Raw genomic sequence first — 21,973 nt, 5'->3', positions numbered from 1 at the left:
TAACTGTTAAAAACACGTTTAATTTTCTTGACCAAAAAACTCTGGAAATACTTTTATTGGGATTATATTGATCAAGTGCATATAACAACAACTAAGTTATACCAACTAGTTTCACCAACTAAGTCTGTTGGCATCTTCAGGGTACATAACTGATGTATGGCACTAAAAAGTAAAAAAACTGTTACAAACTATAATCAACCGATTCCAATTATATTAAACAAAGAACAGAGTGCCTACAATACATTCATAGAGCATGGATGATATCACTTGTTGTTATTTAGGAACGTTCTATAGTTGGCACTGTAATTCAGTTCTGGCAAGTTGAAGGATCTGATAAGGGTCTTCCAGATCACGGGCAAGATTAGTCCTTGGTTCCTGTTAAGGTTTTGTATACAGTGGGCAACTGTTGTGGTCTCTTTAAAAATTTGGGAGCGGAAGTCCTCCTCCATGTAAGCAATTGTGAAGATGCCAACAGACTTAGTTGTTGTTATATGCACTTGATCAATATAATCCCAATAAAAGTATTTCCAATGGAATAACTGTTGTAATAGATATGGAATGATGGTCAGCAATAAAAAGACAAAGCCAATGAAAATAGGCAGAATCTATGAAAATGTCAACTGTGTTGTGAACGGAGAACCTGTGGAGCAACTAAAACATTTCAGCTACCTAGGCACGATTTTTAGTGAAGATGGTCAATTAAATATGGAAATAGACAACAGAATCAACAAAGATGGTATGGTAGGAAGTCAATTTATCTCTTATTTCATATGAAATAAGAGATAAATTATTTGGAACACTAAATTAGCTATATACAAGACAGTGTTCAAAGCAGTTTTAACTTATGGATCTGAAAGCTGGGTCAGAAGTAAAACACTTGACTGAAGACTAGAGACCTCAGATATGAGATTCCTGAGAATCATTAAAAATGAGGATATTAGGAAATAATTTGACATTGTCAGCATCCAGGAATGCATTAGCAGAGCTAATCTCAGGTGGTATGGTCACTTAAACAGAATGGGCGAGGAAACATTAGTAAAACAAGTATTTTCTGCCAGGATTGCAGGAAAACGACCCAGAGGAAGACCAAGATATAGTTGGATTGATACTGTACAAAGTGCCTTAGATGATAGAAATATAAGATCTGAAAATGTTGGAGTCTTGACAAGTAACAGACTGATTTGGGGGAAAATTGTTGATAGGAAGTTAGTAATGATGTAAATTTTTCATGTAGTACTATTATATCCTGTACACCCCTTGAGGGTACATGGCAGGAATTTGATGATGATGGTATTCAGAATAGATCCTCTTCTTTAACTTTATCACTCTTCTAATAAAGTGATCATTAAATAGTTCAACTATGTCATCTGCTTTGGTCACTTGATTCCCATCTCCATCCAGCAAGGCAATCTGTCCACTATCATTTTTCCTCCTACTTGCTACATAACAAAATAACTTCTTGGGGATTCTCCTTGGATTGCACCACTAGCCTCCTCTCATGTTCTTTTTTCTCTCCTTAGAATACTAGTCACTTTCCTAGCTTAATCCCTATATTTCTCTTGCAACTGTTCTGCATCTCTGTCTTCCATAATCTTTTATTTATATGCAATCCCTGTTTAATTTCTCTAGTCATCCATTAGACTCAAAATCGCTTTATCTTCACTTAAGGTATACAATTTGTCATGCTGTCAACAACTTTTTCTTAAGTATGTCCCATGCAGTAATGACCTCTTTTTTCAAATTCTTTCATCCATAGCGCTGCTGCAAGCTGGTTTCTAAGTCTATGATAGTTGCCTGCCTTGTAATCCCACAATTCTTTCTGTGTTGATATCTCCACATGCCTATTCATCCTCTAAGTCAGGACTACATGGTCACTATTACCAAAAGGAGTGGGAGAGCAGGTATGACATCTCAGTCATAATCAGATCCTCTGATGCTATGACGAAATCCAAAATTCTTGATCCTTGTGTTCCCTCCACCACTTGCTGCCTAAGACAGTTGTCTTAGTAATGGAGGGAACTCCAAAAATTCAGTTAACTTATTGCTGCATGCTGTCTCCTTTTCCCAATTATACTTGTATAGTTGAGGTCCCCCATAATGATCATGCACTTTGCACTTGCCAAACTAATTTGCATAAACATTTCCTGCTCATCACCAGTTATATTCCCTGATCTGTAGCAACATTCTACTAAATATCTTTTTGTATAAACATCTGTCTTGCACCATATACTCTGAAAGCCATTAGTGTTATCTGTACTGTGATTCACCACCTTGAGCGGGTAAAGTTCATCTCTTATCATGAGTAGCACTCTACCACCACATTTATCCTACCTATCCTGCCAAAATATGCTATACCCTTCAATTTCTATCCCTGTTAGAACATCCTCCTCAGTTAACCGAGTTTCACTGATACCTTTGGAGAGGCTGAGTCAATGCCACAAACTCATTCCCTGTGTTTCTAATGCTCCTAGTGCAGAAAAACACTGCATTGCCAGTATTCTTATAGCCATTATTACTCTCCTCATACTGCACTTGTCTCTGTAATATAGCGTATCCCTTTTGATTTCATAAGCAATTCAATCTCCACTTGAATGAGGAAATAGTTTTCTGCATGTGGAATTCTAGTTTCCCTACCCTGATACATTCACTTGCCCCAGGAAACAACAGTATCTCCAAATGCTTGTATCTCTCTTCATTCAAGTATAATCCATCTCTTGTATATAACTCTCTCTTCTCTCCTCAGACATACCCCCTCTTCCAAATCTCTTTTCCTACACATTCTGACTATCATCTTGTTCATTATTACTGCTCTTCTCCTATGCCCTGCATTATCATAACAGGGCAACACTCTCAATGTCTTTCCTTGGACACATTTCTGCTGCACCATCTGTAACATTAACCTCCAATCTGATGCTACATGATTCACACTACCTCTCAAGTCATTTTCCCCAGCCATTACTATCATCTCCTCCACATTTTCATCTCTCTTCACTGGCAGGGCCACACCATCTTTTACCAGTCAATCACTCCTCTTGCACTCTACTCTGCATACCCCAAATCATTCATTCATCCTTTCTCCAATTTTCTCTCTTTTACCATCTCTCCCATTCTTTCCTTGCTCTCTGATGCTGTTCTTCTCACACTAGCCAACCTCTCCATCCTCCTAATGTCTTCATTCACCTTCCTCAACTCAGTCCTTGCTCATTCCTTCAGTCTCTGTTCTTAGCAGCTCTGTTTCTCTCTCCACACATCCTGCTTTTATTTTACGTTCTCACACAGACACACACAATCACGACACCATCAAATTTGTCTGCTACACTGCCCAAGGTTAAATTCATGTGTACATCTTTAATATTCTCCCCACCCTCCAACGTACTACTGCTATCTACAGAGCGAATTTCACCTGTTTCTAAAGCACTGTGCTCATTGCTGCTAAATTCTGAAATCGAGATACTTATGTCTCCCACTATCTACATTTCATGCACACACCACATTTTTAAACAATGGGATGCATGTAGACTGCATGTGTAGCAATCAACAAAATAATCAACTATGCTATGAATAAAGTGTTTAAATGGTGGGGGACTGGGTATATTGCTAAAACTGATGGCTGCCATGTTGAATACAATTGATGCAATTGGATACAATACTGTGATAATAAAATCCTAACAAAATAAACATGCAAAAAAAGCATCAATTTGAATAGCACAAACTTAATAACGAGTACTGGCAATTAAATGAGCACAATAATATCTTTCCTTACTGCTAATACGTATTTTTTTTTAAAACCTCACAACATGCACTACTGCACTTACTATTTCTTATTTTAGTATACTGGATTATTACATTAACATTGATCATAGGTTTAACAGACCTGTGGTTATTATACAGTTCTGTTAGGTATTCCTTCCATCTTTGTATCTTGTCTTCTGGATTTATAATAATCTTATTTTTTAACCGTTGGCTTGTTATTTTCTTTTGATTATTAGGAAAATTTGTTTTTGAATGTAACTACAATTTTATTTTCTTTATCTAATTTCTCTACTTCTAAGCAATTATCGATCCATCTATGTTTTTCTTCTCTACATTTAATTTTTGTCTCTCTAATCTTTTACATTCTTCATTTTCATTAGGATTATTTTTCAAAGTCTTCTTTTATCCATTAGTTCTAGTAACTCTTCTTCATCCATGGTTTTTTAAATTTGCTGTTTGTTTTTCTGCTGCAGTCAATATTGCTTCTTCTATCTTGATTTATCTGTTGGGGTCTTCTTTCTTATAATATACTGTGCTATATATTCTGAAATAAAGTCTTGGTGTTACTGTTAACTTAGTTGTATCCCACTTGAATGCTCTAAATCTGTTATCTTTTTTTTACTTTATATTTATTGTAATTCTCACAAGTCTGTGGTCTGATCCACAGTTAGCACTTAGCATAACTTTTGCATTTGTTATTCTGTTTTTATATCCCTGGATATAAAAATAAAATCTGCTTAATTAATATGTGTACTACTGGAAGATCACCATGTATACCTTGCTTTTTCTTTTTGTTCATAAAAAGTGTTTGCAATTATTGATTTATGCTTTAAACAAAATTCAATACCCTGTCATTTCTTATGTCATATTCATATGGGCCTACAACAGAACCTATTCTTTCCTTTCCTATTTTGGCATTCCAATCTCTCGTAATGATTAACGCTCTATCTTTCACTTCTCCAATATCTTGAATAGCTTCATCTGTTTTGTCATGAAATTCTTCAATTTCTTCATAATCTTCAGATGTGGTTGGTGCATGAATCTGTATAATCACCAGTGATTTTGAATTTGTTTCTATTAAAATTGACATTATTCTTTCAGATTTTCTATTGACATTAATAACTGAATACGAGAATTCCTTTTCTATAGTGAATGCAACTCCTTTTCTAGACTCGCTTCCTCCACTTCCCATAACATTACATTCCTTTCCATTTGAAAGAGTAGTTACAAATTCCATATCACCTTTCCAGAATGTCTCTTAAAATCCAAGTAATTTAATGTCTAATCATTCCATTTCTCTACACACATTTGCTACTTTTCAGGTTGATTCACATTGTCCTCTCACATTCCATGTGCCAGTTTTAATACTTTGTCTATATCTAACTCCCTTGGTTTCTTAAGTAATCAGTTTCTCGCTTCTAGCTTGACAGCACTGAGGGCCAGTAAGATCACATGGAGAATTTTCCTTGCATCTCTGACCTATCATAATTAAATACTAGGGCTAGTACTGTAACTGGGTCCCAAGAATCAGTTACAGTGTCCACAATTAAGGTGGGACAAGTACCTGGGGAGAGAATGCATACTCCCACTGCTTAGTGTAATAAATTCAGCAGTATAGGAAAGATTCACTCCTAGCCTTTGATTACTCAAATAGCTCTGGGAGGGACAAATGAAGAGGGGAAAGAAAGAGAAGTCAGAAAGAAGAGTAGGAACCAACCTACAGATAATGTAAGATTTCTGTTATTTGAAATAAGGCATAGTCCAACATCAAGTTCCTTGGGGTTGCCATTCCTGTACTCACAAGGTGTGAATCCCTGAGAAATGATCAGTTAGTTAAACATATTTAAAATTCTTTTCCAAATGTAGGGAACTCTTGTTATAACTGAATTGCTATAACCATAAAAATTGTTTCTACTATGCTTAAAAAAAATTGCATTTTAATTTTTAAATGTCTGTATTTTTAGACTAGATGAACAGGGAATTCTTTACACCGTTATTCTTAATGAAACAACACTTAAGACTGGAATTGCTGATTTAAGAAATAGAGATACGACATTAAAAGTGAGCATTTCAGTTTTTAGTAATGGTATTTCTGTTTATTTTTTATATATAAGTAGTATTTAAAATATATATTTGATAGTTGCAAATGTGTGACTAATGTTTACAAGGCAGAACACCAGAATAAGTTGATGACATTTATTTTAATTGGCAACATGATGTTTCATCCTAATTTCACAGGCTTTTTTCAGGTGTAATTATACAAACTAGTAGACAAAATAGTAAGGACTAACAAAGGTTACAACCACCATACAGTTATAGAAGAGACTGATGTTTTTAAAAATATTTCTAATTGTTCAGAACGTTCTGTGTGTTTATACATTTTCGCATGAACGTGCTTGACTAATGTAGGCTAGGATGTACTCAGACAAGTTAATGTTTAGGATCTGATGCTATTTCCAAAGACTCCCAGATTTTTCTCTCTGTTGTATCATAGCAACAGTGTAATAGTTTTGATTTATCCCATTAAACTTGACGTCTCATTTGTGAAGCGTCTTGTGGGTTAACTGAAGAGAGCATGTGTGATGACAAAGATGAGGCTTCACTTCTATCATATTCAATATCTCGAACATGTTGTTCAATTGAATTTTCTGTCTGTCTGTAGGAGAATGACTGCAATCACACCATAGCCGATAAACACCAGGATATTGAAGTGGGCTATGTCGAGGTTTCACAGATTGGAGAAGTGATCTCATCTTAATAAATACTACTTTGATTTTATATTCCTTAAGTATTTTTGCTAGTTTTAAGGAAATAGAGCTCATATATGGAAGCTTGATGAATCCTCTGTTTTCTTCATTAGAAATTTCTCTGGTCTCATGTCTGTTGAGTAGTCTGGAGATAGTGTGATCATTATAGCCATTTTGGAGGAAAGTGTTTCTTAAATGTTGAAGTTCTTTGGCTAGATCAGCCTTGCCAGTGATTAGTCAGTGGGCTCTTGCTCCTAGTGTGGAAATAATTTTTGAGGTCTATAAGGATGGGACATGACATGTAGATATCTCTACATGTCATCTCTATATTTCGAAATATAGAGACTTTTAATTTACCAGATTCTTTGGTTAGTAAAAGGTCTAGAAATGGGAGTGAACCATTACAGTCTAATTCATAGGCGAATTTTATGTTAGGGTGTTGATGATTCAGGTACTCATGAAAAAGTAGAAGTGAAGGTAGTCCATGGTTCCTGACTAAGAATATATCATTGAAGCACCTTTCCCATAATTTTGATTTATGATGGTATTCTTCTAGGGCCTTGTTCTCAAATGTTTCCATATAAAAATTTGTTAAAACTAGCAAAAGAGGACTGTCCATGGCTAGACCAGAGTTACTATTTCAATATTGTATTTTTATATTTGAAGTATCCAGATGAAATACAATGGAGTGCCATAACCTTCTTAGAGAATTTATCTTGTAGCAGTGCAAGTAGATCAGGAACATTGGCAAACAAATTAACCACATCAAAGCTTGCTAAAATGTCATGTTCATCAAGAATAATATTACTGATGCTTGAAACAAAATGCTCAGAAATTTTAACAAAGGATGGTGATTGTCCTGTTAGGCCCTTTAGTAGTTTAGCTAGATGTTTGGCAAGAAGATATGTCAGAGAATCTATCCCTTCTACTGTTGGATGTGGAGGTGTGTCTGCTTTATGAATTTTGGGTGTCCCATATAGAGGATGAAAAAAATGGAGAGTTAATCTGGTTTCTCTGTTAAATTCGTAGGTTGTTTTTAAAAGGTTATTGGTGCAATTTTGAAGCTCTCTAGTAGGATCCGTAATGGAGTAAATGTCAGTGTTGAGAAGCTGTTTAACTTTATAGTCATGATCATCTTAAGTCAAGGACAACCATAGCATTTCCTTTGTCTTCAGGTATCTGATGTGTGTATATATATGTAATGGATAAGGATTAGATAATCTGCTATCAAGATCAGACGTGATACTTTTCTTTCAACCAACATAGACTTCCACTGAACAGGATAGTAGTGAAGGTAGTCTGATCCAAGTTTTGATGAACATTGAAGTAATATACAGGGTGTTTCAAATTAAAGTATCCCTATTCAAAGTAATTTGTAACCAAAGTCCCTCAAACGTAGTGGGTTACCCCAAACAGATCATGGGGAAGAGATTTTGACAAAAAAAAAATTACCATTAGGGGAAATATGGCACTGTGAGTGAGTAAAGATAGTGAATTTTTGTATACTGTGTGAGCCATAAGGTGGTATAAACAAAGGAGCGAGACTCTACAGTGAATGTGCCTTGCTCGTGAAGTGGTTCTATAGGAATGGGAAAAATGCTACAGCAGCACTTCGTGAATACAGATGTCTAAAGACTTAATGAGAAGGTCCAGTGACACCAAATGCAGTGTGAAAATAATTCATCAATATGAAGAGACAGGCAGTTTGACAATCCAACCAGGAAGGGGATGTAAATTGAGCAGCAAATGAGAATGCTGTAGGTTCATGCAGTGCAAATGTCATAGCAAGAGAATTAGATCTGCGATTAAACACCTGCTTCCAGAAACACACACGAAGGACCTGTTGTTGTGTCGTCCTATCTTGCTGACTGATTCATTTATGTTGGTTAATCAAACTTATCGTTATTTCTTTAAAATTCCGTTTTTATTTGTTAGATGTTGATTGATACTGATCCGAATATAAAGAAATTTATATTATCCTGCGCCACTTTATATTCAAATTAGTCTATATATTGTAGGGGAATCAATCATCAGCTAACGTTTGCAATCTTACTTTTTTACAGGCCGAGGTTATTAATATCTTTTAAGGCTTCCGCAAGGTCCGATAAATTTTTATGAGCGGTGCAATGAATGAAGATCAGGCAAACAACAAATTGAATTCATCATCATCAAATTCCTGCCATGTACCCTCAAGGGGTGTACAGGATATGACAGTACTACATGAAAAAATTACATCATTACTAACTTCCTATCTACAATTTTCCTCCAAATCAGTCTGTTACTTGTCAAGACTCCAACATTATCAGATCTTATATTTCTATCGTCTAAGGCCCTTTGTACCGTATCAATCCACCTATATCTTGGTCTTCCTCTGGGTCGTTTTCCTGCCAACCTGGCAGAGAACACTTGTTTTGCTAATATTTCCTCTCCCATTCTATTTAAGTGACCATACCATCTGAGATTAGCTCTGCTAACACATTCCTGGATGCTGACAATGTCAAGTTCTTTCCTAATATCCTCATTTTTAATATGATATTGCCATTGATGCCATCTGTTCACGCCTCTAATCTTTCTCAGGACTCTCATATCTGCGGTCTCTAGTCTTTGGTCAAGTGTTTTACTTCTGACCCAGCTCTCAGATCCATAAGTTAAAATTGGTTTGAACACAGTCTTGTATACAGCTAATTTAGTGTTCCGACTAATTTCTTTCTTATTCCATATGAATTTATTCAATTGACTTCCCACGATACCAGCTTTGCTGATTCTGTTGTCTATTTCTATATTTAGTTTACCATCTTCAGTAAAAATTGTGCCTAAGTAGCTGAAATGTTTTACTTGTTCCACAGGTTCTCCATTCACAACACAGTTGACATTTTCAATGATTCTGCCTATTTTCATTGTCTTTGTCTTTTTATTGCTGACCTTCATACCATATCTATTACAACAGCTATTCAATTTAGTCAAAGACTCTTGCAGACTTGTAGCGGATTTATTTAGAAGTATAACATCATCCGCATAAAGCAAAGAGCTGACATTAACATCTCCAATTTTGATATCAGGTTTAATACCACATTCCTTCATAATGTGATCCATATAGATAATGAATAACAGAGGGGATAATGTACATCCTTGTCTCACACCAGATTTAACATTAAACCATCTTCCTGTACTTCCTTCAATTCTAACTGCTGACTCACAACTCAAATAAAGACTAAGTATTGCTTGATATAATGCCCCATTGACACCATATAACTGCAGCGTATTGAATAGCTTCTCTCTTGGCACCTTGTCATATGCCTTTTCCAAATCGACAAAACTTAAATACAGATCTTTGTTATATTCCCATGCTTTCTCGACTATTTGTCGTAAAGTGAAGATCTGATCCTGACAGCCTCTATTTGGCCTGAATCCAGCTTGTTCTTCACCAAGCTTTTCTTCCACAATTCTTCTCAACCGTTTATCAAGTATACTTGCATAGATCTTACCAGGAACACTCAGTAGGGAAATACCTCTGTAATTCTCACATTCAGTTTTATTTCCCTTTTTATATATGGGTACTATGAGAGCTCTACTCCAATCATCGGGAATTCGTCCCTCTGTCCAGGCTTTCTGAACTATGCAGTGCAGCCACTGTAAGACTCTTATACCACCATACTTCAGCATTTCTGGTCGAATATCATCTACTCCTGCTGCCTTTCCACATTTCAAGCCTTTGATGGCTTTTTCTACTTCAAGTATGGATATGTATTCCTGACTGCATGCCTGGTCAGTGTTTTTTATCACTGTGCTGTCATCACTGCTTGTTTCATTTAGCAGTTTTTCAAAGTAATTACTCCATACTTCAAGGATATCTTTTTCTCCTGTTTTCATTTCACCTTTATCATCTCTAATTCCTTTTACAGCACTCTTTCCTCCATTCCTAAGCTTCTTCAACAACCTCCAGAATATTTTGCCACCTTCTTGATATTTATTTTCTATATTCTTGCCAAAGTCCTCCCATGACTTTTGTTTAGCTAGTTTTACACACTGTTTAGCTTTCTTACATTTGTCTCTGTATTCCGTAAGAGTAAGAGCTGACTTATTTGCCAGGAACTTTTGATATGCTTTCTTCTTTTCCTTCACTGCCTCTTTAACTTCCTGTGTCCACCAGGGAGTTCTGATTTTTTTATCTTTGCACACAACCTCACCACATGCCTCTCTGGCAGAATCAATCAATGTTTCCTTCAGAGTTTGCCACTGAATCTCCAAGGTTTGATTCCTGTTCTCAAACTCTTTCATTTTCTTTTCAATAATATTTCTGTATTTTAGTCTACAGTTTACATCTGAGAGCTGCTCAACTTTTATTCGCTTTAAAACTTTCTTACATGTTATTCTTTTCAATATGAAATTCAATTTTATCCTGCTCAAGACTAAATAGTGATCACTTCCAATTTCAAATCCTCTGTACACTCTGGTGTCCTGCACCAGGGAGAAAACATCACTATCAACAATAACATAGTCAATGAGACTTTTCTTATTCCTAGCCTCTTCTCTCCATGTGAATTTGTGCACATTTTTATGTTGGAACATGGTGTTAGTAATAACCAGTCCATGTCCTGAGCAGAAATCTAACAGATATTTGCCATTATTATTAGCTTTGCTCTTTTCTCCAAATTTTCCCAAAATATTTTTGTATGTCTCACAATCATTTCCTACTCTACTATTTAGATCCCCAACAAGGACCAACTTTTCCTTTTTCATTGTGTCAGTTGCTTTTTCTAAAGCTTCAAAAAATTCCTCCACTTCTACCTTAGTAGAACCTTCTGTGGGACCATAGGCACAAATAAGTCTCATTGTCCAGTTCCCCATTCTCATATTTGCCCACATTACTCTACTTGAGACTGACTGCCATTCAAGAAGATTAGCCTCGTATTTTGTGTTGAATACTATGGCTACTCCTTCTTTTCCTTGATTGTCATTGCCTGAATATAACATTTTGTATTTATTGCTCAGAAAGATCTCACCAGTTTTGGTCTTTTTTGTTTCAGTCACTCCTATTATGTCGATCTGGTACTTATCTAATTCCTCAGCTAGCTCCATTTCTTTGCCATTCAGGCTTCTTACGTTGATAGTACCGATCTTTAACTCTGGTGATGTTGAGTTGGGGTTTGTTTTCAGATTTGTTCCAGTAGCTGACTTTTCGCTGTTCGCCCTGGTTCCCTGGCGAAAACAACGGGGGCCTTGTTTAACCGGGCGACGCCCCAGCCGGCATGAAATTTTGTCATGTTGTACCATCATTTTTTATTTTGGTTTAACCAATAAGAATACAATTTGGTCGGCTAAATCCCAAATTGCCAGCCCATCCTCGTTCGTTCAGTATCAAAGTAGATACCCAACAGGGTGCACCACGAGAAGGTGAGGATTGGACATTAGGTCAGAAGCCCTGGTCGGTTCTCCGCATTCCTTTAAAGGCTATGTGGAGGTCTCCTCTCAGTTATACATCTAAGTATAGCTTTCTAAACAAGATAATGCAAATGAACAAATCCAAAATATCTGAGATACAGGTAACTTTTCAGTTAGGTTTTAAAGCCAAAGTCTTAGATCTTATTATTCAAGAGATAAGTATTTCTATCACAACTTGTCTCTATTCGATGAGACAAATCATATCTTCTACACGTCGATTTAGTTCTAGTATTCAGAGTAGATATAATGCACTAGGTATCAAACATTCAACTTTCAGTTCACTATATTCTGTCGATTAATAGAAAATAGTTCTCACAGTTCAAAGTTCCAGAACTAACAACAAATATTCTTATAGTTGGCTTCTCTAATTCACTTCTAGTCTATAAACACTTAATTGAATTACAAGGCAGTTTACAATTCAAGGGGGGAACACTTTAGTGCTTTATTCCTTGACTATTTATAGTTCAATGCCACAGCTAGTGTTAAGATAATTTAGGCAGAACTAACTTTCATTGCTTCACACTGGATGTAAAAAGGATAAGTCTTACCGGGTTTTAACTTCAGCACATTGAATTTACTTAGGTACATTTTCAAAATTCCTGTTAACTTGGTTATCATGAGGAAACACAATTCAAAGAAATCTTCACTATGTTAACTAAAATATTAAACCCAGAGCTACATAAGTCTTGACACATTGGATTTACATCATGTACTAATTCCTTATTTTCCACTATGTATTGACTTCAGCTCTGCAGTATTCTTCCTCTAATCATTAGGAATCTATCATAATATTAGAATTCCATAGAGGTAGTTTTTAATGCCTTTTTATTCCTTGTCGATTTTTGCATATCTCCACCCGCCTTTTTACACACAACCGGCCTCTTCATTGTCCCCAAGCTTTCTCCCAAGTTTACTTTCATTTTCCAATTAACTGCGTTTACAGGTTTCTCTTCATGTCATAGCCGTTCACATTCTAAGCATGTGCTAACTCAAAACAACTGTTTCTCCTTTACTAGCCAATTAAATTCAATCAGAAGAATTACATAAAATCATATCAGCAGAATTCTACATACATACATTCTCTTTCAGAAATAATAAGGCAATAATCCATAGTTCACATAAAATAGAACCTGTAGTTAACAGTCAGCCTAATTTGAAACAACCCAGTCTAACTCTCCTATATTATCATTCAATATAATAGTAGTAATATTTCTTTTATTTAAATTAAGGTGATGTTAAATCCCACATTGTTTCAAAACCGAATAAGAAACTCAGAGTTTCATGCCGAATATAGTAAACTATAATTTAAGTAATATTTCTTATATTGGAAATGGTCCTTTACTAAAAGAGATTTCAAAACATGCTGACTGGTTGTCTGCATTCCTTTTAAGGTATGTCAAGGTCTCCTCATAGTTTTCTAGCTTTTAAGTGATTATACAATCATTTTTATAACTAGATATAAAAGAACTCTGACATCTTTCTTTTCCATGTGTTGATTTTTTATTCAGCACGAACAGTAATCATTACATAAAGGCTTTGTATATATTAATGTATTTTATATACATGAAGTTTTTAAATTTATTTATATTTGTAAGTCTGTTTCATCACTCTTGATTTTTTTTTTTTTAGGAGCAAATCCATGTAACAGAAATAATATCTACCCTGAAAAATTACCTTGGTATCAGATGAATATTCCTATACATTTTAAATAAGTAAGTTGTGCTTCTTCTATTTGCAGAATATTTAAAATGGTAGTATTTTTTGAAATGTATTTGTTTAAGGTATATCTTAAAGCAAACCATCTGTACTACATTCAGGCATGTTTCCAGTCAGTCACTTTCTAATAGCGTCCTGCAATCACTGCGATTTATTCTGTAAAAATTGTCTTCACTCGAGTAGTTAACAGTCAGCACAGTTGCCTCAGCCTAATTTAAAACAACCCAGTCTAACGCTCATATATTATCATTTAATATAATAGTAATATTAACAGTAATAATGATAATAAAAGTTACATTGGGAAGTAGCACCAAATGCATTATCACTGAAACTAGGAGAATACTGAGAATAAGTTAAGCTTAATTCAGTGATTTTATTTATAATTTTTGTATGCAATTATTTCACTTTTAATTATTGAGAAACAAACAAATTTTTTAATAGTCTCATGTATGCAGAAACTTCATAAAAGTTCTTTCCTCCTTCTGATGCTGCATGTCAGTGTATTTATGTTCAGTTGCTATTTCTCCTCCTGGTAGGTGTTGAAGCATATAGGTACCAGTAGAGATATAAGTTGCTGTCAGCATCTGTGATTTCATCTGCTGTCATGAAATAATTCTCTTCGCTTTTCATGCACTAGTTTGTGGGCATTGCTAGTTATGTTAAATTTAAAAATAGTTGTAATTGGATAGTCTGTTTTAAACATATTACATTTCATGCTATGTGACTTGTCATATACAGTAATCCCTCGATTAATGCGCCCCCGATTAGTGCATCATTTTTTTTCGATACCCAAATAAAATTAGTGCGCCTATATATGTTACAGTTACAGTAACATATATAGTAACAATGTTACAGATTTTAAAAATTTTTCTATCTATACATTTTTTATGGCTAACTATTTTAAAACATCACTCACCAGAATGAAATAATTTAGTTACTGATTTAAAACGTTTTACAAAGCTATTTTTAATGGCATACTACACTACTTCCAAATTGTATATATACAATGTTCCAAATTTTTACTGTGAAAATTTATGTCGTCTGCTAATTACATAGCATTTTCCTGATCATATCTCGTACTTCCTTTAAGGAAATAATTGCAAAGTATTTTCCCAACCTTTCATCATGAGGAATTAGTGAGTGAAAGAGTGAAAATGATTCGAAAAGTAATCTCATTGGGGGAAAAATTTGAAATAATAAAGAAAGTGAACAAGTCCAGAGCGAAGATAAGACAAGAACACAAAAATGGGAGAATCAACTATAAGAGCAATTTTAAAATACATAATACTAATTATGTATTTTAAGCAAAATAGATAATACTTTGTATTCAGCAAAATATTATAATGATTGAATTAGAGAGACTTCTTTGTACACGGATTGAAGATTGTAACCAAAAACGTATCCTGCTAAGAATTGATCTTATTAAATCAAAAAACATTAAGTCTCTTTGCAATCTTGAAAGAAAGGGCTATCAATGATGAAAAAGAAGAATTCCACGTTAGTGCTGGGTGGTTTGAGAAATAGCCTACATAATGTTCTAATCACAGGCAAAGCTTGCAAGTGCCGATAAGGAGGTTGCAGGTTCCTATTCACCATTGCCCCCAGACCCTTCATCTACTCCACCTCCTCTAAAATATCACCACTAATCTTGTACTTTGCATCCCACTGTTGTTTTCCAAATTTTAAACATTTGCATTGAACTGATATCCCCCACATGCTCACCCAGTCTAGTCAAGGCCTCCTGCAAGGCTACAAAACATGTTCTACCCCCCCCCTCCCAACTTGGCATCATCTACACCATTCAAGCCATTCAGTATCATTTACATATAAATTAGACAACAATGGCCCCAAAACAGACTTCTGATGCACATGACTAGAGATTTTCCTCTCCTGGAATATTGCTTTCCCATACACAACTTGTTGATACCTAACAGACAGCCAGTCTCCAGTCCAATGCATTAATCTGTCATCCAACCTCATCTTCCGATTTAATTACCAGCTTGTCATGTGGCAATCTATTGAAGACCTTTGTGAAATCTAAATATGCTACTGTTGTGCATTTGTCATCTTGTTATAATAAGTAATCGGATCACTAAAACACTATCTTCCTTTAGCAAACCTATGCTGGCCATTAAAGAGAATTTTACTACTGTCAACTGAGTGTTGAATTCTGGTCCTCTCTAACACGTTGACCACAACTCCAGAAAAGCAGATTAGCTATAATTCGAAGCCTTTCTCTAATCACTCCTTTTATGAAGTGGAACAATTTTGCCCTCTTCCTTTGGAACTTATATATGACTCATGTTAAAAAGGCAAGTTAACAACAGCTTTAACTCTTTGGTTCTGAGGTTCGGAATGCGCATTGTAAGTATTATGAAGACATCATACTGTATAAAGTAGCACATGTAGAGATAAGGAGGTGGTTGTAGTCTTATCACTGTTCAAGGCCTTGACCAGACCACATATGTGCTGCTCTGTACAAATTTCATCATCTGGTTTGCAGTGTGATGAAAATATGTGATTAAGTCAATATCAGGAACTCTGGAATGTGAATACATAAAAGATAGTATGATGGAGATGTTCAATTTGGCAAAGAGATTTAATCTGGAAGACATTCTTTGATCTTCCATATTAATTTAAATATCTATAGACTGAGAGACAGGAGGGAAAGAATGAGAGGTCATCTAAGGAAGTTGCATGAGGGTGTTATGAACAAGGAATTAAGGAGTAACTTTACATGGAAAGTGGTGGATGAGTGGAATTTGTTGTTCAAGTATATTTTGATATTGCTAGAATTGTGAATAAATTTCAAGTTCAGTATAATCAAATACGTTCCTGGTGAACCTTCATTACAGAATTGGTTGATTCATGACATAATTCCAAAACATCCAGCTATACAACCATTTTTTCATGATAACATGAAAAAAATACTGAAACTTGACTCCACTTAAAACAAAAAAACTCTCTCTTTCTCCTTTATCTTTGATAATACTCTCTCCCTGGAGTAACTTTAATCATCATCTCTCTTGGTATATACATACATTTCTTCTTCAGCATGCAAGAAACTATGTTCTCTCTTTACTCTGAATAACTTAACCATATGCAAATTGCAGATCCATCCAACCGTAAAATGCTGTTCCACATTTTCCTTATAGCCCTTTTAAAAATGTTTGATTCAGTGCATTTAGGTTGATTAATTACTACTTTTGCTGATTCACACCTCTTTGTCACATGGACGTTCATCAGTAATTCTTCCCTCATTCTACTTAATTCTGTCTGACAGGTATTTTGACCTGTTTTTTTTTATAAAAATGTATGTTGCAGTTTAAGTTGATTCAAAAAATACTGTATTTTTAATTAATTTGTTCTTGGGTCTTTGCTATTAAATGAATGAATGAAATATTATTTTACATGAAAAAAAAAAGTGCTTAGTTCTAGAAATTGCAATACATCATATGCACTGGTAAATTTAAGTAATTTCTCCTTTTTTTAAAAAAATAAAATAAATAAAAATATTTTATTTTCAGTTGTCTTTGAGCCTTTTCACAGATTACATTATATATGTATATTACTGAACTAGGTGTTTTACATTCATTACAGCAGTCTTTTATATAACACAATTCTGAAGTACTTCAATGAATATTTATATAATAAATTAATTTACTATCCTTTTATTACCAACATATGATAAACACATTACATTCACATAAACATTTCAGTAACAAATTCAAATAACACTAGGGATGGTGTGCTCGTTTAGTAAATAATTACACATGGCGTTTCTTCCCTTCTGAAAAACAGTTTTTATACTTTTTTTTTTTAGCATAAATAACTATTACTGAAAGTTTCAGTGATTACGTTTTATATAGCAATTACAGAAATTTAAAGAATCCACAATATTCATTAATTACTTATGCCGTATCTTAAGAGTGAACCTATTATTATCTGACTAGTTAAATCATTCATTGTATCCAGGTCCCAGGAAATGTTTAATAATGGGTAAATTATTGCATGAAATTTTATGTTTTTGATAAGGTGCAGCTTTTTAGGGTTACTTCATTTTATTCTTCGCTGAGGTAAACTGTGAAATAAATGAACATGGCATTCCTGTGGTTTGTAATTTGCTATTTATTACTGTTTTATGAAACTACTAAAAATGTTATGAATTACTTTATGATAGGAAGTCTTAAACACGTATTTAAAATATTACCCTTTTTTTTTGTTATGTACTGATTTATGTCGATTTTTTAATGTTTGACACATTGATATGTAATAAAACTGGAATAGAAATGTCTGCTAACTGAAAGAAATTTTTATATGCATGTCTTTATGTTTTTATAATTCACGTTATTAGAATTATAAAAAAAAACATTTTTTTTAATAAAAAAAAAATTGAGATGCATCTCAGTGCTGTTGAAACATCTTTTATGCTTGCACTGTTGTCAATATTTGATTGAACGATAATGAAATAATATTTCAGATTAGGTTTGTCTATTTCTTTGGATAGGCAATGACATCTAGAATAAATGTTACATGTGATTAAATGTTTTTATCATTAGTATTCATATAAAGAAATCTTAATTTGTTTCCTGAGCCTTAATATTTATATTTCTTGATTTCAGTTTTAAAAAAGAAGTATTTTGATTCACTTAAATCTAATGACATAAATTATATATTTTGAGCATTAGCATTGAAAGTAAAATATAACTTAAGTTTTAGGCCTTGTACTTATGCATGTTAATGTCACTTTTTTTAAAAACATATAAAATAATTATGCAGTACTATATTACATCACTATTTTCCTTTTAGTTCATTCACCCTTTAGACATGGACTACCCCAGCCTGGTGAGCTGCAGCCAAACAGTCTGTCATCAAATACCAACTTCACAGGGCATTCAAAGATATGCAGTGTGTATTTTTGTATCCATTTGTCCCAATAGCACTCATAGAATTTATTGCAATCTTCGGGATGGTGGAAAAGTCCTGGCCGTGTACAGGCAACTCCAGGAACCAAATTATCTGCAGTCTCACCTATAGGAAAGTCAGACAAAGACAATGCATTTGATGCTATGGAAATGGGTTTTCTTTGTAGTTCTCTAGTTTCTCCATCTAATATTTTTCTTTCATCTGGTCTTTGCCGTCTATGTAACAATGGAACATGCACATTTGAAAATTGAGTTTGATTTCTTAGCACTTCTCTTTCTAATCCATTTGTAGTTTGAGGAAGCTCAGGACTCTGCCTTCCACCAAATCGTGAAGGTTGAACTGGTCTGTTTATTCGAGTTCTGCTGCCATTTGGTTGTTCAACAAGTCTTGGCGAGGAAATTCTTCCTCTTTCCACTTGTGATATAGGGAGATTGACATCCTGTATACCATTTTTAGACCCTATAACGACTCCTGGTATTCTTTCTGCTTCCCTTCCAAGTTGAGGTGATATTCTGGCCCTTGATAGATGCGTATGTGGAAGGTGGAATGTTCTCTCTCCTTCAGGAGACAATCTTCGATGTGTTGGTGAGAATGAATCTATGCTTTCAGGTTTTTTTTCTTTCACCAATAATTTTTCATCTCGAACAAAACCATTTTGAATGTTATCCAAATGAGTTCTAGTTAAGGGTAAATGCTGTGCGTTAGGTAGTGATTCTGGATGTAAAACCCTCCCATCGTGTGATGGTAATAGTGGTATAGGCTCCTTTTCTATAAAAATTCTACTGTCTTTTGGTGAAGTGAGAACTTGCTTTGGTAGAATAGTTTTTGTGGTGTGAGAAGGAGGTGAAGGAAGTACTCTTCCAGTTTCAGGCTTTGCTTGTATGTCTATTCCATAATCAGTCTGGAGGGTCCTAGAAATGAGATTGTCTGGGTGAGTTCTGGGAATAGGAGGGATCACTATAGAGCCTGAGGTATGCTGACCTGGTAGGCTCTCAGAAGATAACTGCCTTGCAGAATCTGGAGCAGGTAAAGTGATCCCTATACTTTCTGGAGATACTATAGGAACATAAGGAGATACAGGCAGAGTGCTGGATGGAATTCTGCTAATGTGAATTTTTGCCTTTGACTGCTCTCTATATCTGCTTGGGACATTTCTGTCTGTACTAACATCTGGATAAGGAATACCAGGTTGAAGATCTTTTAATGGTTGCATGCTGCCTGGTAATGTAATGCGAGGAGGAATATTGTCTTGTAGAGTAGTTATAGGTGCACTGGCAGTCTTGCGACCTCCAAAAATTTCTTTTCCTCGTGATAAAGCACCAGGTTTTAGTTCTGTGTCATGTAATTGTGGGATGGCCTTTGGAACAAAGTCATCTTCATGTAAAGTAGTTGTTATGCCATCTGGTATAATGCTTGGAATGTTGATTGCAAGTGGTTTTCCTATGGAATGTGGAGTTTCATAAACATCGTAGTGCATGGGTGAAGGAAGAGGCAATATACTTCCCCTTCCTCTGGGTTTTCCTAGGCTGTCATGTGATGCGAGTGTTGGTGAAGTAGATTTTGTTTTATGGAAAATGTCCTCTTTTACTGTTGGTTGATGGAGACCAGGAATAGCTGCATGCTCCTCAATAGAAAATACATCTATAAAGCCTGGATGTGTAGTATAAGTGACTGGCTTTCCACTTGAATCCCTAACAGCTGTATCATAAGATGTCAGGGGTACTGATTTGGTTGTGATATGCAAACCTCTTCCCTCTTTGCTATCATCTGTAAGTAAAACTGGAATAAACGATTCTGGTCGCATTCCAGTTTGCATTATGCCTGTAGTGCTAGCTATTCCTGAAGCTAGCACTGGTCTTTGTGTAGGAACTGTTGTTGTTGCTGGTCCCTTAATTACTGATATGAGTTCTGGAGCATGAGGAGAAGGTTTTCCGAGACGACTTCCAAACGTTGATGGAATGCCAAGGAATGGTGCAAGAGTTTGGTGACTTAAGTGACTGGGGCTCCTAGCTGCTGGAGTTACAGCATGCTGTGTATTTATACTATCATGCTCTGGTAGAGGAACTAGTTTGAAATTATCAGAGGGTGATAATGAAGATGGCTGTGAAGGACCTGAATGAGCACTTGCTTCTCGGGGCAGATGATCAATGGAAGTATCATGAAAGATTATTGGAGTAAATTCCTTTTTTCCAGTAAGTAATGCACTTTTAGTGCTATGATCAAATGCAGACCCAGATGAGGGATGTTTACTGGTCCCTGATGGAATTGGCTTAAAATCTTGAGAGTATCCATAGAATGTAACATGCTTATCTGTAGGTGTAGTCACCTGTCCACTAGTTTTTTTATCTGTTGGTAATAACTGTGTTGGAAGGCCAGAAAAAGTGACAGGTCTCTTCTCTGCAGTATATGTAACACCACTGTCTGTCATTATCTTTCCGGATACAGTTGAAACAATCAGACCACCACGTATTCTTTCTCCGAAACGTTGCATACCAGTTACTGCAGGTTTAAGTTTTATCTTATCATGCTCAAACCTAAGTCCACCTCTAGTACCAGTTATACCACTTGGACTGACTCTACTTATAACTTGTGGCTGGTCTGTTTCTACTCTACTTGGAATAAATCTTTCAGTGCTGCTATGTGTGACATGATCTTGCACTCCACTTGGCTCTCTTAAGTGGGTGCTGCCTATTTTACCTGATCCTCCCTGCCTGACTCTTAAACCTGTAATGTACTTTACATCATCTCTGTCTGGCTGTATTGGACTAACGTCATAATCAGTCTGGTCAATTGGAACATGATCTTTAATGATTTCTTTCCTAGCTACATGAATGGTATCAGGACCACTGCGCCTGATGCCATTTTGATCATTTGTACATATAGTACCAGGAGTTGTACCTCTGATTTGGTCTGGACTATTTATCCAAGTGCCACCTGAATCAAAACTGCTTATGCTTTTTTTAGTATCTTTTCCTGGCTCTGGGACTCTGCTTAGATCACCATGAGCTATTGGTAAACTGGTGCTGATTGAACCTGTACCTGGTACTGCACCAAGACTGTCCTTTCTTAATGGACCTTTAAGTAGGTCATGTTGTCTAGGTACAGCAGTGCCATCCCTAATTGGTCCAGAACCTGCATCACCTTGAAATCTTCCACTTGCTGTGCGACTCCTAATTCCTTCCCTTCTTTTTCCAGTAGTATCTATGCTAACATCTGCAACTGGTTTTATTATATAACCATCTCTGATACCTGACTGTGTTATATCATCTGAACCCACTGCAGTAGATCCTCTGATTACTCCTTCATCAATGTCATCTGGACTCTTACTACTGTGCCAGAATGGTGCTCTTCTTATAGTACTAATATCAGCTGGACCTATGTCACCAGCT

At 35.4% G+C, this 21,973-nt stretch overlaps 1 protein-coding gene across 1 annotated transcript in view; it reads left to right on the top strand.

The window, feature by feature from the left end:
* The window catches only part of PolG2 (DNA polymerase subunit gamma-2, mitochondrial), a 35,339-nt gene extending 16,738 nt beyond the window's left edge, over nucleotides 1-18,601 (top strand). The window contains exons 2-4 of the mRNA XM_090398281.1: nucleotides 5,718-5,814; nucleotides 13,572-13,654; nucleotides 18,468-18,601. Of these exons, the coding sequence (XP_090254407.1) occupies nucleotides 5,718-5,814; nucleotides 13,572-13,631 (157 nt within the window). The 3' untranslated portion in view covers nucleotides 13,632-13,654; nucleotides 18,468-18,601. The remainder of the gene's footprint in view (nucleotides 1-5,717; nucleotides 5,815-13,571; nucleotides 13,655-18,467) is intronic.
* Nucleotides 18,602-21,973: the final 3,372 nt, after the last annotated feature.

This window comes from Typopeltis vanoorti, chromosome 9, assembly GCF_054136105.1.
Source record: "Typopeltis vanoorti isolate ZY-2024b chromosome 9, IOZ_Tvanoo_1.0, whole genome shotgun sequence".
Classification (NCBI taxonomy): Eukaryota; Metazoa; Arthropoda; class Arachnida; order Uropygi; family Thelyphonidae; genus Typopeltis; species Typopeltis vanoorti.
Note: the sequence above shows the minus strand (reverse complement) of the source record. Positions and strands in the feature narration are given on the sequence as shown.